Source organism: Balaenoptera musculus, chromosome 2 (assembly GCF_009873245.2).
Source record: "Balaenoptera musculus isolate JJ_BM4_2016_0621 chromosome 2, mBalMus1.pri.v3, whole genome shotgun sequence".
Classification (NCBI taxonomy): Eukaryota; Metazoa; Chordata; class Mammalia; order Artiodactyla; family Balaenopteridae; genus Balaenoptera; species Balaenoptera musculus.
Window position 1 is genome coordinate 172,913,260 of NC_045786.1, and position 21,393 is coordinate 172,934,652.

Consider the following 21,393-nt stretch of genomic DNA (forward strand, 5'->3'; position numbering starts at 1 on the left):
TTCCGCTTCCCTTCTCGCTTCCCTTCTCTCTTCCCTTCTCTGCTTCCCTTCTCGCTTCCCTTCTCGCTTCCCTTCTCGCTTCCCTTCTCGCTTCCCTTCTCTGCTTCCCTTCTCGCTTCCCTTCTCGCTTCCCTTCTCGCTTCCCTTCTCTGCTTCCCTTCTCTGCTTCCCTTCTCGCTTCCCTTCTCTGCTTCCCTTCTCGCTTCCCTTCTCTCTTCCCTTCTCTGCTTCCCTTCTCTGCTTCCCTTCTCTGCTTCCCTTCTCTGCTTCCCTTCTCGCTTCCCTTCTCGCTTCCCTTCTCGCTTCCCTTCTCGCTTCCCTTCTCTGCTTCCCTTCTCTGCTTCCCTTCTCGCTTCCCTTCTCGCTTCCCTTCTCTGCTTCCCTTCTCTGCTTCCCTTCTCGCTTCCCTTCTCTGCTTCCCTTCTCGCTTCCCTTCTCGCTTCCCTTCTCCTTCTCGCTTCCCTTCTCGCTTCCCTTCTCTGCTTCCCTTCTCTGCTTCCCTTCTCGCTTCCCTTCTCTCTTCCCTTCTCGCTTCCCTTCTCGCTTCCCTTCTCTGCTTCCCTTCTCTGCTTCCCTTCTCTGCTTCCCTTCTCGCTTCCCTTCTCTGCTTCCCTTCTCGCTTCCCTTCTCGCTTCCCTTCTCGCTTCCCTTCTCTGCTTCCCTTCTCTGCTTCCCTTCTCTGCTTCCCTTCTCTGCTTCCCTTCTCGCTTCCCTTCTCTGCTTCCCTTCTCTCTTCCCTTCTCTCTTCCCTTCTCTGCTTCCCTTCTCTGCTTCCCTTCTCTCTTCCCTTCTCTCTTCCCTTCTCTCTTCCCTTCTCTGCTTCCCTTCTCGCTTCCCTTCTCGCTTCCCTTCTCTGCTTCCCTTCTCTCTTCCCTTCTCTGCTTCCCTTCTCGCTTCCCTTCTCGCTTCCCTTCTCGCTTCCCTTCTCTGCTTCCCTTCTCTCTTCCCTTCTCTGCTTCCCTTCTCTGCTTCCCTTCTCTGCTTCCCTTCTCTCTTCCCTTCTCTGCTTCCCTTCTCGCTTCCCTTCTCGCTTCCCTTCTCGCTTCCCTTCTCTGCTTCCCTTCTCTCTTCCCTTCTCTGCTTCCCTTCTCTGCTTCCCTTCTCTGCTTCCCTTCTCTCTTCCCTTCTCTGCTTCCCTTCTCGCTTCCCTTCTCGCTTCCCTTCTCGCTTCCCTTCTCGCTTCCCTTCTCTGCTTCCCTTCTCTGCTTCCCTTCTCTCTTCCCTTCTCTGCTTCCCTTCTCGCTTCCCTTCTCGCTTCCCTTCTCGCTTCCCTTCTCTGCTTCCCTTCTCGCTTCCCTTCTCGCTTCCCTTCTCGCTTCCCTTCTCGCTTCCCTTGCAGCAGAGGTTCTCTTACACGTGGCCCTCAACTAGCAGCATCAGCATCTCCTGAGAGCTTGTGGAAATGCAGATCTCTGCCCTCCGCCTTGACCAGCTGAGTCAGAAACTCTAGGGGTGGGGCCCAGCACGCTGTTTAACTAGCAGGCGATTCTGATGTGCTAAAGTTTTGTTTTTTGTGTTTTTAAAAATAATTAATTAATTAATTTGGCTGCATCGGGTCTTAGTTGCAGCATGCGGAAACTTCGTTGTGGCGCGCGGCTCCTCTCTAGTTGAGGTGCGCAGGCTCAGTAGTTGTGGTGCGTGGGCTTAGTTGCCCCAGGGCATGTGGGATCTTAGTTCCCCGACCTGGGATCGAACCCGCGTCCCCTGCATTGGAAGGTAGATTCTTAACCACTGGACCGCCAGGGAAGTCCCTGATGCACTAAAGTTTGAGAACCACTGCCTTTTGGGATCTAATTCAGGGCTCTCCTCATAGCTTTAACACTCAGTTAAAGCTTATTGGCCATTTAATTTGTGGATTATATTAATAGCCATTGATTAATTTGTTTATCATCACGGTTATCATTTATTGAACACCTACTCGGTGCTGGGCACTAAACTAGGTGCTTTCACATACATTGTCTCATCCTCACAAACACTTTGCAAAATAGGGAGTGGTGTTTCCCACTTGATATATAGATGAGAAAGGGGAGGCTCTGAGGAATGAAGTCACTTGCCAAGGCGGCTGGCTACACAGCTGGTAAGTGGCAGCGTGAGATTTCAGTGGGTCTGTCAGACTCCTAAGCCTGTGTCCTTTCTGGCACATCACACTGCCTTTCATATAAAACCTTGTTCCCAGAGAGTACATGTGAGTCTGTGGCTGTCATGTGGTCATATAACAAATGGTTGTAATGCCCGTGTTTCTGGACTTCTCCCCTCACATTCTTAACCCCATCTACTAAGCAGCAACCTTCTAGCTTTTTTTTTTTTTAAATAGAAACACAGACTGTTTTATTTCCTTTTCTTAATCTTCATTTACTTAACAGTGTATCAGAGAACTGGGGGGTAAAAGAGACTTTGAGATCATAGCCCAGCCTCTGTATTTTCACACATCTAGTCATTGCATTATACGTGGTACTCAGTATTTTTGTCTCAGAAATCAACTTGTGTTTTCACTGAGGTGTAAATTGGTATGCGACACAACTCTGGCCTGTGCACCTGTATTATTTTTGCAACGTAAAAAATATGTTGCATTGAATTTAGAAAAATTTTAATTGGTTGGGAAAAGTAATTTTGCTGGCTTTGCTTTAGTCCAGCTGTGTTACGAAAGTGAAGTGAACACGTGTTAGCAGATTGAGCGCCGCTTTGACCCAGGGGACAGCTGCCGTCTCTGGTGAGGGGAGAGGCCTTGTTATTTAGGCTCTGTTTGCTCCTCTCACCTCTTTGACCTTCGCTCCCTCACTTCCAAACCCCCACCCCTCCAAACACATTTTTGGACAGGCAATTAAATAGAAAAATACATTTATTTTTACAAGGAATTAAGTGCTTATTTCCAAGCTTACTCACTGTACTTCTTGGTTTGAATGCATGTATCAAATGTGAATTGATATTATTTACTTAATAATGATAATAACTAATACTTAGGTAGCTTTTTGAGTGAGCACTATTCCAGTCGCTTTACAAATTTTAACTCCCTAATCCTCAAACATTGTATATAGTAGGAACTATTGTATTATCCCCATTTCCCCATTTTGTGGAAACAGTAGTGTGGAAAGCTAAATAACTTGTCCAAGCTCACAGCGCTACGAATGGCAGAACCCAAATCAAACTCAGGCATCCTAGCTCCACAGTCTGCACTCCTAATCACTCCTCAAAGTGTAATGTAGGTTTTCAGCCAGAGCTTTCTCTGTAACATGTCACTTTACATTTTTGAAATGGTACCCTATTCAGTGTTTTTGTTTTCCTGCATTAGGACCTTTGTGGAGGATGGGATTGATGTGTGAGCTTCCACAGAGAAATAATTTAGGCCCTTCAAAAATGTCAAATAATTGAGGTGTTTGCTAGGGACACAGGCAGAAGACCTGTGATGAAGGCAGGTGGCCTTCTGGAATGGGACACACCAGGCTTGAAAACAGTCTCACAGTGCCTTTCTCAGCCTCGTCCTGCACCGGGACAGGCCCTGGCTGGCTCTCTGTGCTTTGCCACGCTCTCCCTCCTTTGGGGTCTTGAGTGTGCCGTGGTTTCTCGCCGCCCGACGAGCATGTATGTGCTTGAGGTCTGAGAAGTTTGTGAGAACAGCACAAGTACTCAGACTTGCTGTGGACAACAAGAAAATTTGGGGATGTTGTGTTATTGTGTGTCTCTTCTAATTTAAAGACAAATCTAGCGGCAGTACTCTACATGGAGGAGAGATGAGATCTTTCCATACCACCCTGAAGACTGCCTTTTAGTTTATGGCCACTTATAAACTTATAAATGCTGCTCATGGGACCTGCTGGTATTTGGAGCCTCAGCCTTTGTCATAACCATGTGTACCACCAAGCTGAGCTCCTGGCCTGCATTTCTTAGCTTTCAGTGTCTGTGCAGCCTAGCTTAAAATCACTGCCTATTTCTGCCATCCTTCTTGTATTTGCATATAAAATTTGGGTACATCCCTGCTGGCCAGAATTTTATTAGTGGGCATTTGGCTTGGCTGCAGAGGGAAGATTTTCTGGAAGACAGTCAGGGGCTTTGGAAAGAGCTGTGGGAGTGGGTATCGGCCTTAGTTGTTCAGGACACAGCAGCTCCAGAGCTTTGACTTATCAAGAGGCGAGCAGCTCCCTTTCTCCCTCCTCCCTTCTCAGCCTGGAGAAGGCTCGCAGCAGTTGGAACTTGGTGCCAACTAAATGAGCGTCATTTGGTTTATGCTAAGCTTAATGAGTTTTGCGAAGTCTTGTGTATTTCTTCACTCTGTGTTATAAATAATATAATTTCAAGTTCTGACAGCTAGTTGTTACGTCTGATGTAGAAGCAAGAAGACCACAGGTGAAAGGAAAGGAGACGGAAATGAGGGCTTTGGGTTAGGCTACTCTAGTGCCTTTCCTGAGTTTACTGGGTATAGAGCTCCAGTTCAGCTGCGGTATGAATTGATTTTGTGATTTTAGACAATTTGCTTCCTCGGTCTTAAGTTGTAACATCTTGAGAGCAAATGTGACTTTTTAAAGCTCCGCTCCAGCTCTGTTTGTCTGTCTTCTGATTCTGTGAATGTGAGACTTAGGTTACCTGTGTTCTCAGAAGACCATTGTCTATAGAGATATGTTACAGAATTATTCATGCTGGGAAATGAGTTGCTTCTTCAGTCCACTTCTTTGTGAATAGCTTCATATTTAACTTTTTAAGCTAGTAGTTGCAATTTTTAAATTATGTATGTTTTATTATGTGAGATGATGAATGATAAGTGCTTAGAGTGAAGCAAATGTGCGATTGTCGCCAAGTGCTACCTTTTGGATTATGGTTGATTTCAGGCTTCAGTTTGAAACTGCTTATTCAGCTGGTTGGCCTGCTAACCTACATTTAAAATGCAGTACTGTCCCCATGGAGACTACAAATACAATACTGTCCCTCTTGAGCCTAATATTTTTATTTCAGGCCTCCAGATTTTAAATGTTAAAATATTGCCGAATACCAAAGGAGAAATTCTACTGTGTAACCCTTTTAGCTATTTCTTCTGGATTGAGGATAATTTAGGGCCTAGAATCTCTAGAAAAGCATGGGATTGATGATAAATTCGCAGTTCAGTTCTTGTGAGAAAGATGGGGATTCAATTTTAGACCTACATTAGAGGCAAAATTGGGAAGTAAACTTGGAACAGATTGAATTTCCCAAAGAGGACTCTGGGAAAAGTTATCTGTATTTGCCACTGTAGCAAATTAGGAGCACACAGTGAATGCTTCTCACACTGTAGTACTATTTGAAGAGTGAAACAATAGAACCAGCCACGGCCTCCTTATCTGTCCCCTGAATGGTTGGCTTCTTTAAAGAATTTTCCTGTCCTGTCTCATCTCATTGAGTGACATCACTGGTGCCACAGAAACATTAATAACAGACACCAGCAGTCGTAATTGGTGTGAAACTTATGATTTGGCCAGTTCAGAATATATCATCACCTCTTGGTGATATATCATCCCTGCTCATACATTTACTTCGTGTAACCGTAGGCTTCCTTTTATGGTGAATTTTACTGTTTGTTCACAAGGCATATATTTTCCTGTGACTCTCTGCTAGGCCATGACATGCTTTTAAACTACCAGAATAATTTTCAAATAGTTTCAGTTGGTTTTTTGGCCTGTGTTTTCTTCTTTTTCTATTTAAAAAATTACACAAGTAATACATAATTATTGAGGAAAAGCTAGAAATAAAGATAGGCAAAAAATTGTCATCTAAGTACTACCCCCCCCTTTAATAACCACTTTTAATACTTTACTGAATATCTTTTCAAGTTGTTCTCTTTGCAAACATGTACATCTCAAACAGAATGAAACTTTTTTAATTACGGAAAATTTACAACTTACGCAGAAGTAGAGAGAACGTCTCCCGGCTCCGCCAGTTGTCTGCATACGGCTAGTCTCGTTTCATCTATTATCTCACCCTTACTGCATTACATTAAAGCAGACCCCAAACGTCATCTGTTTTCTTCTGTACTTTTTCTACAATATATAGACTGGAGAAATAAAACCATATTTTCACATGTAAAAAATTTACATTTGATCAAAGTCTGTTCTTTGACAGATTCATAAATATTTTTTACAGTTGGTTTCTTGATACATAAAGATCTTTTAATTATTTTATTTATTTTTTAATTTGAAATATAGATTCATGGGAACTGGCAAAAAATGTGCAAGGAGGTCCCATGTACCCTTCACCTAGTTTCCCCCAAATGGTAATATTTTGCATAACTATAGTATAATATCAAAACCAGGAAATTGACATTGGTGAAGTCTGCAGAGCGCATTTGGATTTCACTAGGTTCGTGTGTGTGTGTGTGTGTGTGTATTCCATGTGGTGTTATCCCACGTGTAGATTCATGTAACCACTACCACAGATAAGTGTTGTTTCATAATCAGTTTATTCAAATTAATTTTGTAATTGGTTTATTTAAATTTGTTTCCAAACAAGGACCACACATTGCGATTAGTGTCGATGCCTCTTAAATCTCTTTTTAATAAAAAATTATTTGGTTGTAATTTCACTTACAGAAAATGACAGTAATAGTACAAAGAACCCTCAGATGGACTAATTATTTAAAATTTGCCTATTTGTTTTATCATTTGTGTTTTCCCTCCCCCCTTCTTCTCCATTCCTCCTCCCTTCCCTCCATGTGTATGTATGTACATATATAATATAAATCATTTGAGAGTAATTTGTAGACATCATGTCCATTTATTCGTATAAACCTCAGTTTCTATTTCCCAAGAACAAGATTTTCTCTTACCTAACCCCAGTACTGTACATTTATCAGAATCTAAATATAACTGATCTAATCTGCAGTTCACGTTAACATTTCACTAGTTACCCCCATGCTGTCCTTTAAGAGCCGTTTTCCCCTGGTTTGGGAAACAGTCCAGGTTCACAGACTACAGGTAGCTGCAGGCTCTTTAGTCTCATTCAGTGTTCCGTAGCTGCTTCTTTGTTTTCACGACCTTGACGTCTTGAAGAGTTCAGACCAGTTATTTTGTAGAATCTCTCAGTTTAGATTTGTCTGATATTTTTGTGATTAGATTCATAGTCTACAGTTGCGGGGTGGGGGGCACCACAGAACCACTGTCGTGTCTTTCTTGGAGCAGCAGGTCAGGAGACACAGGCCGCTGCTTTGTTCTGGTCACAGTGGTGATGTGAACATTGACTAAGGTTGTGTTTGCTAAATTAATCCATGGTCAAGTTCCACTTTTCTCTTTGTAATTGATATGTAATTTGTGAAAGGATACTTTGGGACTACATAAATACCCTTTTTCTCATCAGACCTTTATCCACTAGTTTTAGCATCCATTGATGATTTTTGGCTGAATTGGTTATTACTGTATTACTGTGATGGTTATAAAATGGTGATTTTCAAACTCCATTATTTTTTCCTTCTGCATTTATTAGGTGTTAGTCTACTGTAGGGGAAAGCTTTTTTTTTCTCCCCATTTATTGATATTAGTGTGAACTCAGATTCTTATTTTATTCCATGAAAATTCTGTAGTATTGTTTTTATGTGTAAATTGTCCTATCATTGACCAATGATAGTCCCTCTGCTTTGCCCCCTGAGTCTTTTTTTTTGGCCACACTGTGCAGCATGTGGGATCTTCCCCAACCAGGGATCGAACTCGCGCCCTCTGCAGTAGAAGCGCAGAGCCTTAACCACTGCACCGCCAGGAAAGTCCAGCCCTTGAATCTTTTGGACACAACTTCAGTAGTCTTTGATAGCTTTCTTGCTCAGCGGTACAGAAAGATGTTCCAGATTCATCTTGTGCACTTCCTGCCCCATACCTGGTATCAAGTATATAGGAGCCTTTGGTGACTTTGAGTGACAAATAGCATTTGTGACACAGTCTGGGCACTAGGATTTTCTATTGCCATTTGGTCATTGCTTCTATACATTTAATACATCTTATGTGGAAAATCTGAATTCCTAATGACATTCACATAATTAATTTTTTGTTTTATTCTACAAGACATTGAGAATGACAGTATACTGGGACTTACCTGATGGTGCAGTGGTTAAGACTCTGTGCTCCCAGTGCAGCAGGCACAGGTTCGATCCCTGGGCAGGGAACTGAGATCCCGCATGCCGCATGGCACGGCCAAAAAAAAAAAAGTAACAATGTACTATTATTGCTAACAATATGATTACAGTATGAATACAATTTTCGGATTTCTTTATAATTCTTTTAATCTTTTGAATCCTATTTTTTTATTGTTGCATTTTTCACTTAATGATATACCATATAACATCCTTCTTTGCTGGTAAGTAACTGTCTTCATTTTAAATGGCTGCATGATATATTTACCCATTTCATTTTTCAAACACATAAGATGTTAATAATGTTTTGTTAGAAACAAAGCTGAGTTGACTGTCTTTGTGTGTTTGATCATTAAAATTATTTTTTAATTTAAGGATAGCATCCAAACAGAAATATGTATAAATGTAAAGTTCTATTAGTTTTTCACAAAGTAGAACCAACCCCAGATTAAGAAACAGCATTCCTAGCCACCTGGAGCCTCCCTGTGGCCCCTTCCCACACTCCTGAAGGGGTAGCCACTGTCCTCACTTCCAGCATCACATGAGTTTTCCTTATTTTTGAACTTTATATAAATAGAATTATTTAGTATATGCTGTGCTTCTTTTATATCTGGCTTCTTTCACTCAAGATTACTTTTTGAGGTTTGTCCATGTTTTTTCTCAGTGCATGTCTTCCATGGGTAGTATTCCACGTATAGTCTGCTATTCACCTAGCCTACTGTGGATGGGCATTTGTGTTGGGCCAGCTCTGGGCTATTACAGATAGATTACACACTTGGAAAATATTTTCTAAGGACAGATTCCTAGGAGTTGAATTTGTGTTTAAAGGAAAGGAGGCTTTTGCTCCGTGTTGCCAAATTGCTCTGCATGAAGGCTGGCCAGTTTACACTCCCGTCAGAGTTAGGCGAGGCCTGCCCCTCCACGTTCGTGTCTGTGCTAGTCTTACTGGTCCACATTTTGAAACTGGCTGCTATTGCGTTACTAGTGCTGTACCAGTGCACGGTAGATTTCAGGTACCTAAAAAGGCGTTTTTAATCTGGTAGGGGAAAAAACATCAGAAATGTCTGAGTGGCTGTCATTGAGGTAGCCTATAAGACAGTTATGCCCCCCCAAAATTTGACTTAGTTGAGGAGATAAGACATATGACAAAATGACAAACGGCAGAAGTGCCAAGTGAATGGTAGTTCCAGTGATACTATAAAACTTTAGATGAAGGAGAGAGAGAGCAAAGCTTTTCTTCATAGTAGTATTTAGAAATCGGTCGGCTCTCTGTAACTGTCATTGAATTGAGTCTGCTTTCTTCACCTGAGGCTTGGCTGGATCAGAGAATAACTGTTTGAAGTACAGAGGCCAAGTCCAGTGTTTCGGCCGTCGATTTTAGTGGCTGGTCTCCTTTCATTGTAAGATAAGTTTAATGTGCTCTCTGGCTCGCTTGCTTCCTATTTGAAAACCCAGCAATGTACTGGCTCCAAAGTACTGTCATTTGGTGTAAAATTACTGGTACACATCAGTGCCATTTTTTGAAATTTCATATGTTACAGATTCAGTAGTTCATTGTTCCACCTGAAGTTGGGTGATTGAAAAGGTAGCAACGTGATGTGATTGAAAGCACAGGTCTAAGGTCTGTGCAGCCTTGGGCAGATCACCACCCCTCCCTGGGCCTCAGTTTCAATGCAGGATAAGGAAGTGAGTGTCAGAAAGTTGCAGGGCCTCCCCACAACTGGAGACTCAGGGCACGTCTCGCTTTGAACGGGCTCCCCTCTGCAGGGCACTGCTTGTGCTGCTCAGCACCGTGAAGGAGAAAGCGGAAGAGTCATCTATCTGTGTGCCGGGCCAGACGTAACAAGCTCACGGGCATGTAGATTCCGGGAAGGCGGTGGGGCAGCAGCTAGGCAGCAGACAGGAACTACTCACTGCCTTGGAGTGGTCTTCACCAGTGTTGTCACAGCACTTTTAGAAGGTCACAGAATTTCTCCCCGCTCCCACCCCTTTTAGGGGAAACTTTAAAAATACCTGTTTTCTAAGAATTTGAAATGAGTATCTTTTGCAGAAATGAAAGCCTCTTGCCTTTTCTTCCACTTGAGATGTTGGTGTTCCCTTGGGAATAGGAATGCATATGTCTGCATATTTAACAGAAGGGTTTAATAAAAATAGGTCATTTGAATATGTCAGCATTTTAATGGGGTGAGATCTGGTGTTAGAAATGTGTGCAAATTGATTTTATCTAATGTTTATTCATAGTTTTTCTTTAATGAAGAAATCAGTATTTCATTAGCCTAAACGAAGCACCAGGACAACCATTTGTAGCGTTTCGCATTGTGATAAGAGACTTGACCTGAACGTGGAGTGCAGCATAAGGGAACGAAGAGATGGTGAAGATGTTGCAGTTTAGTAGCTTATCAAGTTCATTTTTGAAAAATCACTCTGGGGGAAGAGGAGTCGAGTTTACATAGCTAACAGTTTTTAAGTGACAGACTGCCTTGGGAGAAAATGGCATATGTGATAACAACAGAAGTGTATTATTTCAGCAGACACTTGACTGACAGTGCTGGGCCAGGGGAGACGAAGACGCTTCACAGAGTCTCAGCCCTGCTTCCTCGGGTGGCTGCTCCCACCCCGCCCAAAGCAGAGTTCCAAAGGAGGAGCCTTCTCTGGCTCCTGTGAGAAGTATTTCTTTGGTGAACAGTATGCAATTCCACAGGTCGTTGCTGTGAAGGTTTCACTGAACACATTTTATGCATTTTGTGACTATGCATCTCTTCCCATTTTGGAATGACCTAAAGGTGGCGCCCCCTCGCATTTTACATCTTGTTATTTGCCTGTATTCTGATGGTGGATGGCATTGTTCTTCCCTTCTCTCTCCTTCCATGGAGTCCCCTGCCCCACTTCTCATGGTCTCGCTGCTGCTGTCGTGCACAGGAGGGGAGCTCTGGGATGTGAGCGCTGGGTGCCCGTTCCGGGGTCAGGACTGGCAGGAGTCTGCTGCAGACGACGTGACAGTTGTTCTCAGTGTAGGGAGCGGGTCTGGTGTGCCAGGGCGAGTGTGGGCGTGTGCTAGCGCGTCTGACAGCGAGGGAGGAATGCAGACTAAGGAAGGGAAGGTACTGTCTTGTTTTGGAAAATTATATTGGAAGGAAAACATGCTCTAAACTTGGCTTCTGCTGTTTTCTCCAGGAAATTTAGGGCAGAAAGAAATATCCCTGTTTTTCCTTACTTAGATTTCTTTGAAAGTGTTAACGAATGATGAGAATTTTCAAAGCCTCTCTGATAAGCAGCAAGTCCTTATGTATTCAAAAAGAGAAATATGAGTTTTCACTAACTTTTCTAAAGTGCCTTTTAAGTGTCAGGTATTATGCTTGGGATTATCTCCATTTTAAGAAAACAGCCCTGCAAGGCAAATGCGTTGAGAAGGTGGGTCTGGAATCTGGGCCAAACTGAGCAAGGCTGGAATATTTGATTGCCACTTCAGCAAGCATAGGAGCATGGAGTCACACAGTAATAGAATTTTAGACTAAGTGCTACCCCTGATGTTATCTTGTCAACTTCCTGTCATAGCAACATGATGCAGTAGAAGGAGCACAGGGGCTGGAATTTAGAAGGCCTCAACTCCACCACTTGCTGTGGCTTGACAGCTGATTCTGTTTCTCTGTTTATAAAATGGGAGTGGCCGTAGTTCTTCTATGCACGGGTTCGTAATGACGGTCAGAAGAACTGATGCTTGAGGGTGCACCCTCTTGAGGGTGCTCTGTAAACCGTCAAGTGACTTTCCGGTGTTCGCTAATGGAGGTTGTTTTCTTTCATAGATGGGCGCCCAAGAAGGCATTGGTTGTTAGTTAGGCTTTTGGTCAGCAGAAAGATTATATATTTGCTTTTATATATATGTCTGGCTCTGAGTTTCTTCTGGTTCCCATCACTTTACTTTTCTTTCCCATTTTCGGAATTGTTTCATTTCTACGGCAGATACTTAACAACGTCTTCTGTGTGCCAGCCGCTTTATTAGGCACTGGAGGTGGAGTGGCGAGTGAGACAGACATGCTTCTGGCCTTTTTGAAACGCTGGAACGGTACAGTTGAGTGACCTTTTTTTTTTTCCTACTGGGATAAGTTATCCCAAACCTGACTTCCTAATACCCCTGATATCTCTTTTTTTAATGTGTTAGACTCTAAATACCATTAATGCCAATTATGCAGATATTTTGAATGTAACTATTGAACTGAAGAAACTATAAGAAAGATGAGTTGTGGGGCTATTTCACAAGATTAGCCTGGTTTTGTGTCTACTTCAAGGGCAGGTGGCTTGGACTGTGGAATCAGCATCTGTGCAGTACCTTACAACTGACTGTTACCTGAGTGTTAAACTGCTCACCTGGGCAGTGAAGATATTTGAAAATCACTGTTTGGTATTTTTGTCATTAGAGCCCCAGGTTATTTTCCACCGTGCTGAAGAAGATTTGTATTAAATAGTACATTGATTTTTGTTCACAAAGCAAATATAACAGCTTGGAGTGGTCTGAGTCTCATTTCATTCACTCTTGTGACCGGGAGGCGTTTCCCCAGGATGACCAGCTAGGTGTGGTCCAGCCCCAGACTGTGGACAAATCCCTCGCAGACATTAGAAACCCCAAGCCTGACTAGGTTAAAAGTCTCCCCCAGGAAAAACTGTGGAACAGTCTTTATAATGTGGTTTATTTTGGATACCAGGTCTTGAGATAGGACTCCAATTGTTCCTCGTCTTTCCAACTCGGTGATCTTCTGGGGCACTGGGAAGTAATCCCCTGTCCACTTTTGGCTCCTATTTTGGTTGTCTGAGATGTGATCAAAAGGAACGGTAATAGAAAGCACTATAGCAGTTCTCTTTTGATTTTCAAATGGCATAATGGAGACCTTTGATGCCACTGGAGCTGCTCCTGCTATTTTGGGTTAATCCATTCAGGCCGTCAGTGACTGAGCAGCCTCCTGACTTTTTTGTTGTTTTTGAAAGGACTTTCACAATATATGGAGTACAGTTCACATATTACCGCTAATAAATGTGGCACATGGGGATAGGCACTCGGTGGAGGCCCAGTGAAAGCCTGCCTCCCGGGGTGAGATCAGGAGGAAATGACACTGGCGCTGCGGTGAGCAACATTTGTGTGATGGAGGGGGGAGGGGGAGGGGAGTACTGTAAGTGAAAGGAGAAACGTAAGGGAAGGCAGGAAGGTGCAAAGAGCGCAGGCAGCGTGTGGACACGTGCTGCCCTTGCGGGTAGTGTGCGTGAAGGGGCAGGGGATGGTGAGGCCTGTAAGAGGAAGGCCTGTGGATGCCAGCTAAGGAGTTTAGCCGTTGGCACGGCCGGGCAGAGCCGAGGAGGTTGGGAGTGGGAGAGTGACCCAGGTCTTCATGAGGATTAATCTGGCAAGTGTGGGCGAAGAATGGGAGGTGTGTAGAAGTGGGTGGAAGGAGCCTGCTGCTAAGCCCGTAAGCTGCCCCTAGGCTAGGAGGGGGCCTGGAGGAGGACAGGCTGCTAGAAGGGCTCTGAGCTGGCATGGGGGTGCCGGGCGCGGGACCCAACCGAGGCGACAGGCTTAAAGCTCGGGAGAGGGGCTTAGGAGGGAAGAGAGTGATTTCTGGTGTAGACAGGGTGAGCTTCTTGTCTGGGTGGGCATTTGGCAGCTTTTAGATAGGCCAGTAAAAGGAGTCTCTTCTGGCAAGTTCTGTGAGACGGGTTCTCCCTGAGGTCATTCTCTAAAGGGGAGGGAGAATATGACATTTAGGGAAAATAAAGCCCACCTTTAGTACCTACATGCCTCCCACATACCATCATCTGGCATACATTTTTCAGAAGAGGTCTTTCTGAGATTATTTTCCATATCACATCAAATGCTTCTGGGCACTCGAGTATCAAGTAGCAGGTTCCCATGACAAGGGCTCGGCCCGGGCCCACCGAGCACCTTCTCTGAGCTCCTGGAATGGCTGTGACGGGGCGCCCGTGGGAGCCCATTCCCTACCGGTTCAGTCCCCCCTCCACGTTCCTGTCGGCTCCCCAGCATTCCCTGGGACCGGGCAGGGATCTGGGGTGAAGGTGTGAGCTGCAGCAGCTTGGTTTCTTCTGCAGGCCTTTGTGATAAATGTTCGTAGTTCCATGCTAAACCCCCCCAGCTGACTTCATGTCTTGACAGTATTCGTCATGAAGAGAATTGCAGGGATTTTAAGGATCAAAAGTCCAAGGAAAAAAGAAACATGACATTTTGAAGTTTGTACTTATTGACTGAGGATTTTGGTTAACCAGCTCTGTTTCTGTAGTAGGAATTTTTAAACCATCATTTAAATTTTTTCTGTTGAGAATGAGACACTGACAAATTAATTGTAATCATAACTCCTTATGCAGAAACTAATGAGCATAATGATGAAATTTAATTGAAAAATTGAAAAATTTGGAACAATCGCAATTTCATTTGTTAAACAGATATTGAGCATTTATGACAAACTGGATACTCTGTTGGGGCTGAATAACCAGATATTCTTACCAGTTCTTAAAATTCTTGTCAATTCTTAAAATTGGTAAGACTTTTACATAAATTGGTTCTGCTATAAATTCACAGTTAAGAATTTAGATAATTGGCAATAATTAGGATGCAAAAGCACTAAAAAAATACCAAAGTATCTGTAGCCTGTCTATGCAGGATTTACCAGAAAGCTGAAAAACAGAAGTAATTTTATGGAATAATACAATGGTAACTGTTTAATAAAGAAGTTCTGCTTTTTTTTTTTTTTAGAAGTTCTGCTTTTTAAGGAAGTTTTTGTTGTAATTTTAGTTGTAATTCTAATTGATGATAACAGACATCAAACAATACTGTGATCACATAAGTGATTAAATACTAAATGGTGATTGGCTGTAAGAGGAAAGAGGATGAGATGAGCTGGAGATGGTGGTGCTGTTGGAAAGGAAGGCAGGCACTGGTGGACCCACCTTTCCCTGCATCTGGGATCGGGCTCCAAAAAGCCCAGGCACCGCTGGGGGAGTCCCCAGTCTCCTCGGAAGAATAACTTCCTATGGGTACACCCCTCGCAGTCACTACAGGGCTCACAGTAGGTGTTGCTGGGCGTAAGTGGCACGTTGCTTGGCTAACGTTCTGCTGTTCTAGTGCCATCGGGGCCATTGGGGGTTTGCGGGGGAAGGAGTGACCTTCGATAAGAGACATTTTTGTGTTCCTTGGGCCTAGGTCTACTTTTACGCCTTCTAGGACAGTGCTTCTCCCACCAGTACTGAAAGACCAATTCTTAAAATTTCCAGTCTATCTGGGCTGATACTTTTGTAAAATAAAAGAAGGATTACTAGAAAACCTGAAAAAGACATGCAGAATGCAAACTTGAATTTTTTATTATTAGATTCAACAGGTATAAAATCACTCTGTCACATTGCCGTAAAAGTTTCTAAATGCTTATTCTCAATCTGTGTACTTAATTTTGACTGCAGGCTAGCAGACTGTTCATGGTTTGGTACACCTTGAGGGCAATGATCTAGGGAGAAACTTTGTTAAGCAAATTAGTAACAGGACGTTTTTGGAATAGATACATGATTCGAGAGTAAAAATTGTCTTTCAGTTGGCATTTTGTTAAACAAATTAGTAAACAGGATGTTTTTGGAATAGAGACATGATTCGAGAGTAAAAATTGTCTTTCAGTTGGCATTTAAAATACTTTAGATGTGTGTTCCTGTGTGATCTAGTGACATCTGTGACAAATGACGCTTTTCAGTAAAGTTCCATATTAGGGGGCAGGAATGTGAAAGAAATATACCAAGAACTGAGGCTAACATTGTTATTGTAAGGGATCCATAAGTTTAAAACTAGTAGCAATACTTGGAAAAATTGGTGCTTTAAACTTTCTCTGTTGTTCTGAGAATCGTTGTATTTCTTTTGCTCATTTAAGTTATATTTGTTCTCTCTGTTAATGTTTGGTTTGCCTTTGAATTGATTTTTATATTTTGGTGCATAATTTTATGTATATTCTTTCACGGAGTAGTTTCTTTTTTTAATATAAATTTATTTATTTTTTGGCTGCGTTGGGTCTTCGTTGCTGCGTGCGGTCTTTCTCTAGTTGCGGCGAGCAGGGGCTGCTCTTTGTTGCGGTGCGCGGGCTTTTCATAGCGGTGGCTTCTCTTGTTGTGGAGCACGGGCTCTAGGCGCGCTGGCTTCAGCAGTTGTGGCACACGGGCTCAGTAGTTGTGGTGCACGGGCTTAGTTGCTCCGCCGCATGTGGGATCTTCCCGGACCAGGGTTCGAACCCCTCTCCCCTGCATTGGCAGGTAGATTCTTAACCACTGCACCACCAGGGGAGTCCACGGGGTAGTTGCTTAAGCAAACTAAAAAAAAAAGTCTCAAGTTAACATATGCTGATATAGAGATCATATAATAATTGTTCATATTTCAAATTTGATTTTTGACTCTGTCTTATATTTTGAGCATTTTTACTTTCGCTGCTGTTTCCTTGCACTGAGATCATTTGCTGTGTTGTTCCCTTAGCCTAGACTTCTCTTTCCCTGCCCTCAGGGCCCAGCCCAGGAGCTGCTTCCCTCCAGGCGGACTGTCCGCAGTGAAGGGGCTCCTGTCTCTGGCGTCCGACTTCTGCTGAGCACCCGCTTCCTTGCGCACCGTCCCTTTTGTCCTTGCTCCAGAGTCAGGACTTCCTTTTGTTTTGCATCGTACTATATATTACACTTTTCAAGGCTCTTTCGTGTATATGTTCTCTTATTTCATCCTCCAGACAGTACCATGAGGTTGCTAGAACGGATTCTCATCCCCATTTTAACTGAGGTGAGGCAGGGAGAGTGTCCACATGGCATGAATCTCCATTCCTTTGCCCTGGGGCTCCCGGGGTCACTTGTGCCACTCAGGTCCAGACTGCCAAATGCTCAGGTTTTGAGCCTGTCATTTTGAGGTCCTCTTTTTTTACACTGTATTTGTTATCTGAAAAATCTAGAATTCTCAGTACAGTGTCACAGGCCTCTTTGGAAGAAAGAAATCTTCAGAACCTAACCCTGGGGATGGTCCATAGAGAACCAGAGCTGTGAGCCCCGGAACTGCACACAGGGCCAAAGTGGGTGTTTTAAAGGATGTGTTCAGTTGTCTCCACCTGTGATTTTCCAATGACAGTGGGAGGGGTTGGGTTTCCTTTATTTCAGCAGTAACAGCCCAGCATTTTGGATTACACAGAAGGCTTCTCATGAAGAGAAGATCCTGCTTTAAAAGGGGTGAGGCACTTTGAAAAATCACATTTAGCCCAAGTCAGGAGTCAGAGTTTGGAGTGTGTGCGGTGTGTTTTCTCCCTATCCCCTTTATGGTAAAACTGACCTCGGTTCCAAATCCAGCCCTTCCACTTACTAGGTAGGTATGGTGACCTTGGCTGAGTTATTTAACTTCCCTAAACTTGTTTGCTCATCTGTAAAATGGGGAAAATACTATCTATTTTGAAGGGTCATTGTAAAGATTAAAGATGATGCATGTACCAGACTTGGAGTGTGGGCTCGACAAGTGAAAGTTACTTGGAAGCTAATGCAGAAGAGAGAGTGTGACCCAGTACAGGAGTCACTGCCTGTGTATAACTGGCCATAGTAGTGGTTCTCAGCCTGAGTAGGTGTCAGAATCACCTGGAAGACCATTTTAACTACAGCTTGCTGGGTCCACCCCGCCTGCCCCCTGTAGTTTGATTCATTTGGTGTGGTGTGGGCCTTGAGAATTTGCACCTCTGAGTTTCCAGGTGCTGCTGCTGCTGCTGCCGCTGGTCTGGGGACCCCGCTCTGAGCATGACTGGGCTGCAGGTGAACTCTCCGACGAGCACTGAGGTGCTGCGGCTGCATTTGAAAGCCGAGCTTTATGTGGTTAAAGTTAACTTTGTTAGAAAGTGTTTGGAATGCATTTTGCAAATACTGAATTTGGTATCTCAAGGATTTTTCCTCCTGCAGTCCAGGAGTCTTTGTTAAATATACTTGAAGAAGAATAAGTTACGAGAGTAACAGTTACAAACATATTATGGATAGTCTAACAATATCAGATTGGCTGAGGTATGTGAAAGTGCTTTTATAAAATGCTAAAAACCGCAAAAATATTTTAATACTTTTTAAGATTGAACATCATAATGGAGTATAAAATAGTGTGACTTAGATTTCTCATCTCAATGTGCTGTTTACCGTGTGTATTTCTCTCTTTCTCCTCCAGGCTGCTGACCTGAGTAAACCGATAGATAAAAGGATATACAAAGGAACACAGCCTACTTGTCATGACTTCAGCCACCTGACAGCCACAGCAGAAAGTGTCTCTCTCCTAGTGGGCTTTTCCGCAGGCCAAGTCCAGCTTATAGACCCAATCAAAAAAGAAACTAGCAAACTATTTAATGAGGAAGTAAGTAGCACCCTGTCTTAGCTGTTAAGAATCCCTTTAAGAATGTATACGTTCTTACTGAGGGTAGTGGGCCTTATTTTACACCGTGAGCGAAGCCCATTTTCCATTCTCAGATGTCCTACCTAGTTTACCCAAGTTTAAATGTGGTGCGTTAACTTGTTGACTTTTACCTGTTCTTCCTTGGGCTAACTGTTCTGTGCATTTTTTATGGAGATGCTCAGGTGTCTATAGCAGGTGCTTTAAAAATTTTTTTATAATGGAGATAGGGATGAGACTTGTAGCTTGATATTTATAATTTAAATAAGAAAATAAAGAATTTATTTTATTCACATCACCAGAAAATTTCATGCAGATCAAAGAACTTGATAATATTTCCTTAGGTTGCTTAAATTGTAGCTAAAATTTGGTGTGTATGTTTGACAGGCGTTTGACTTGAGAATTTGTTCTCTTGCTCTTGTAAATGTTTGCTATTAAATCACCTTTGACATGGTTAGAAATCCTGGCACTTAAAATTGGATCCTATGACATAGCTTTTGCCAGTGTTGTAGCATGTGCTGGGGTTTCTAGTGTCTTCAGTTTCATTCTGGCAGGAGCCTGAGATATCTGAGCTGTCCGTTCAGGAACATGTCAACCATTAAACATAGTAGATGTAAGTTGGCAAATAGATTATATTTTTATAAGCGATTGGAGTGGCTTTTCAGCCCCAAGTATTGCCATTACATATTTGACGTACTTCCTCCTCTGTGTCAGTATGACTTTCCTAGTAAATGGAAAAGATGAGGCAGTCTTGCTGAGTTAGAAGCCCTGGGTTGCAGTCTGCTTGTGACCTCAACCCTGGTGTGACAAGGGCCAGGTCACTTGGATTCCTCTCAGGAAGGGCAAGTGGTTTTGATTGTTGCATGGTTTTAAAGTCATTAACTTGGAACAGAAGTGCATTATAAATTCTGATTTTTAAGAAATAATTTTGTTTGGGGAAGAACACTCCACTCCACAAATTGCAGTTAAGATCCTGACTCCTTTTGCAGTCCCCATGGTATATGTTGTCCATGCATTTCCAGTGTCCATCCGCGGCGCTCCTGGTTGACATTGCCAGTGGATTTGGTGAAATCTTTTGAGCCGTACCATCTCCTCTTCTAGTTTCATCTGGGTTGACTGGAAACAAAACTTGCCGTCTGGATTGACAAAAGTATTTAAACCCATTTTCTGTTTAAAAAAAAAAAAATCTTAAGCAGAAGGTTATTCTATTTACCTAAACATTTTATTAACATCATTTGAGGGAGTGATTTCTAAGTAGCTGGATGATCTTTTTGGGGGGTGGCGGTGGGGAGAGTGAGGGCACAAAACTAGACTTCTCTGCATTCTTAATAGAAATTGTGAATTTGGCGTCATTGTGGGGTTTTATTTGTGTTTAGGTAGGGGACGTGTTTTTGAGGGGGAAGGGAGTGGAGCCATGTAAAGGGCTGTTGGTACACAAGGTCGGGAGGCTGCTCGGCCGAGGATGGCACAGAGTGCCACTTAGAGAACAAGAGGGTGTGTGTGTCATCGCTGGGGGAGGGTGGGGCAGAGATCACAGGGCCCTGAGAGCGCTCGGACGCGTCAGCTAGACCCATTCCTCACTCAGGACAGCTGGGGGTCGCAGGCTGGAAAGCACCTCCTCACTCCTAATGAGTGACGCATGAGCTACCTCCTACTCCTTTTACATTTTATTTGAAAAATGGCTGTTCAGAGTGCTAGGATTGTGTGTGGTTGAATGCCAACTTGGCACTGACAGCTGGAGGCAGAAATTGGTCGCCCTTCACAGTAAGGACATTCTTCGGCTTGTGTGGGTAACCTTCTCGTCAGATTTGGGTCAGGATGTCTAAGAGAAAGGGCCATCAGGGGTGTGTTTCTCAGAGAGTGCCAGGGATGGTGGTCGAAGCTGTCATTAGGCTGTGATTTGCATTGGTATGAGACGTGGAGGTTTCAGAGTGTTTTGTCTGTTTCCTCGGCTTGGGAGGGTGGGCTGCTGTCTCCATCGTGCGCAGATGAGGAAATAGTCAAAGAGAAGGTAAGTGAATTGTCCACATCAGGTAGCAATTTGATGATGGAGCTGGATCCAGAAATTAATTCCACGAGCTCTTATTGGTCATAGATTGTAAGCTCCACCATGTGTGGTTGCCAGATGGGCTCTTGTCTCCCCAGGAGCTCACAGTTTAGTGAGATGGACCGAAAGGGTACTGGAACGTGTGTTTATCCCAGTGTTATGAACAAAGTGCCAAGGGATAATGTATTAATCGCATTCCTCAGTATGTATCAGATATCGTAAGATAAAAACAAAAGTTCAGTGGGGGCAGTTCGAGAAAGCTTCCAGAAGGTGACATTTGACCTGGGTTTGAAAGATGCATAGGAGTTGGAGGAGGATGAGAAAGGCCTTCAAAGCTGGAGAAAACAGCTTAGCATGTGGAGGCCAAGGGTGGCCAAACCACAGCACGTGGGCCTTGGAGTGGCAGAAGTTAAAGCCGGACAGATGAGCTGGAACCAGATTGTAAAAGCCCTTTGATGACATGCTGGGAAATTTGGATCTGACACTGGAGGCTGTGGGGGACCTTTGGGCTTTTATTTAATCAAGGGAGTGACAGGATCAAATGTGTTTTTTTAGAACTCTTGTCAGCACTTGTGGAAGGTGGATTGGAATGAAGAAAGAGAGAATGAAGGTAGCAAGACCAGTGAGGAGGCTCTAGTACCTGTCCAGGTGAGAGCTGAGGACTTGAACTAGAGTTGTGGCCATTTTCTCATCCATTCGACAGACCTTGATAGCCTACCACGTGCCCGGCACTGGGTCTGCAGCGGCAGATAACAGCCGCCCTGTGCCTCCCCTCCAGAGAGAGGGGAGAGAAGTGTGAACAGCACCACACACACATACACACAATTACGGCAAATGGTGGTGACTTGTTGTGAT

General features: G+C 43.6%; 1 protein-coding gene across 13 annotated transcripts in view; it reads left to right on the top strand.

The window, feature by feature from the left end:
• WDR20 (WD repeat domain 20) overlaps positions 1-21,393 on the top strand; it is a 67,378-nt gene that overhangs the window by 25,671 nt on the left and 20,314 nt on the right. For 7 of the 13 annotated variants that reach the window (XM_036842988.1, XM_036842998.1, XM_036842997.1 and 4 more), the window contains exon 2: positions 18,273-18,455. The exons of 2 other annotated variants lie outside the window; for them this stretch is intronic. In XM_036842988.1, the coding sequence (XP_036698883.1) occupies positions 18,273-18,455 (183 nt within the window). Of the gene's footprint in view, positions 1-18,272; positions 18,456-21,093; positions 21,187-21,393 lie in introns of those variants that run through there. 4 more of the 13 variants (XM_036842996.1, XM_036842987.1, XM_036842993.1 and 1 more) reach the window with 2 other exon arrangements.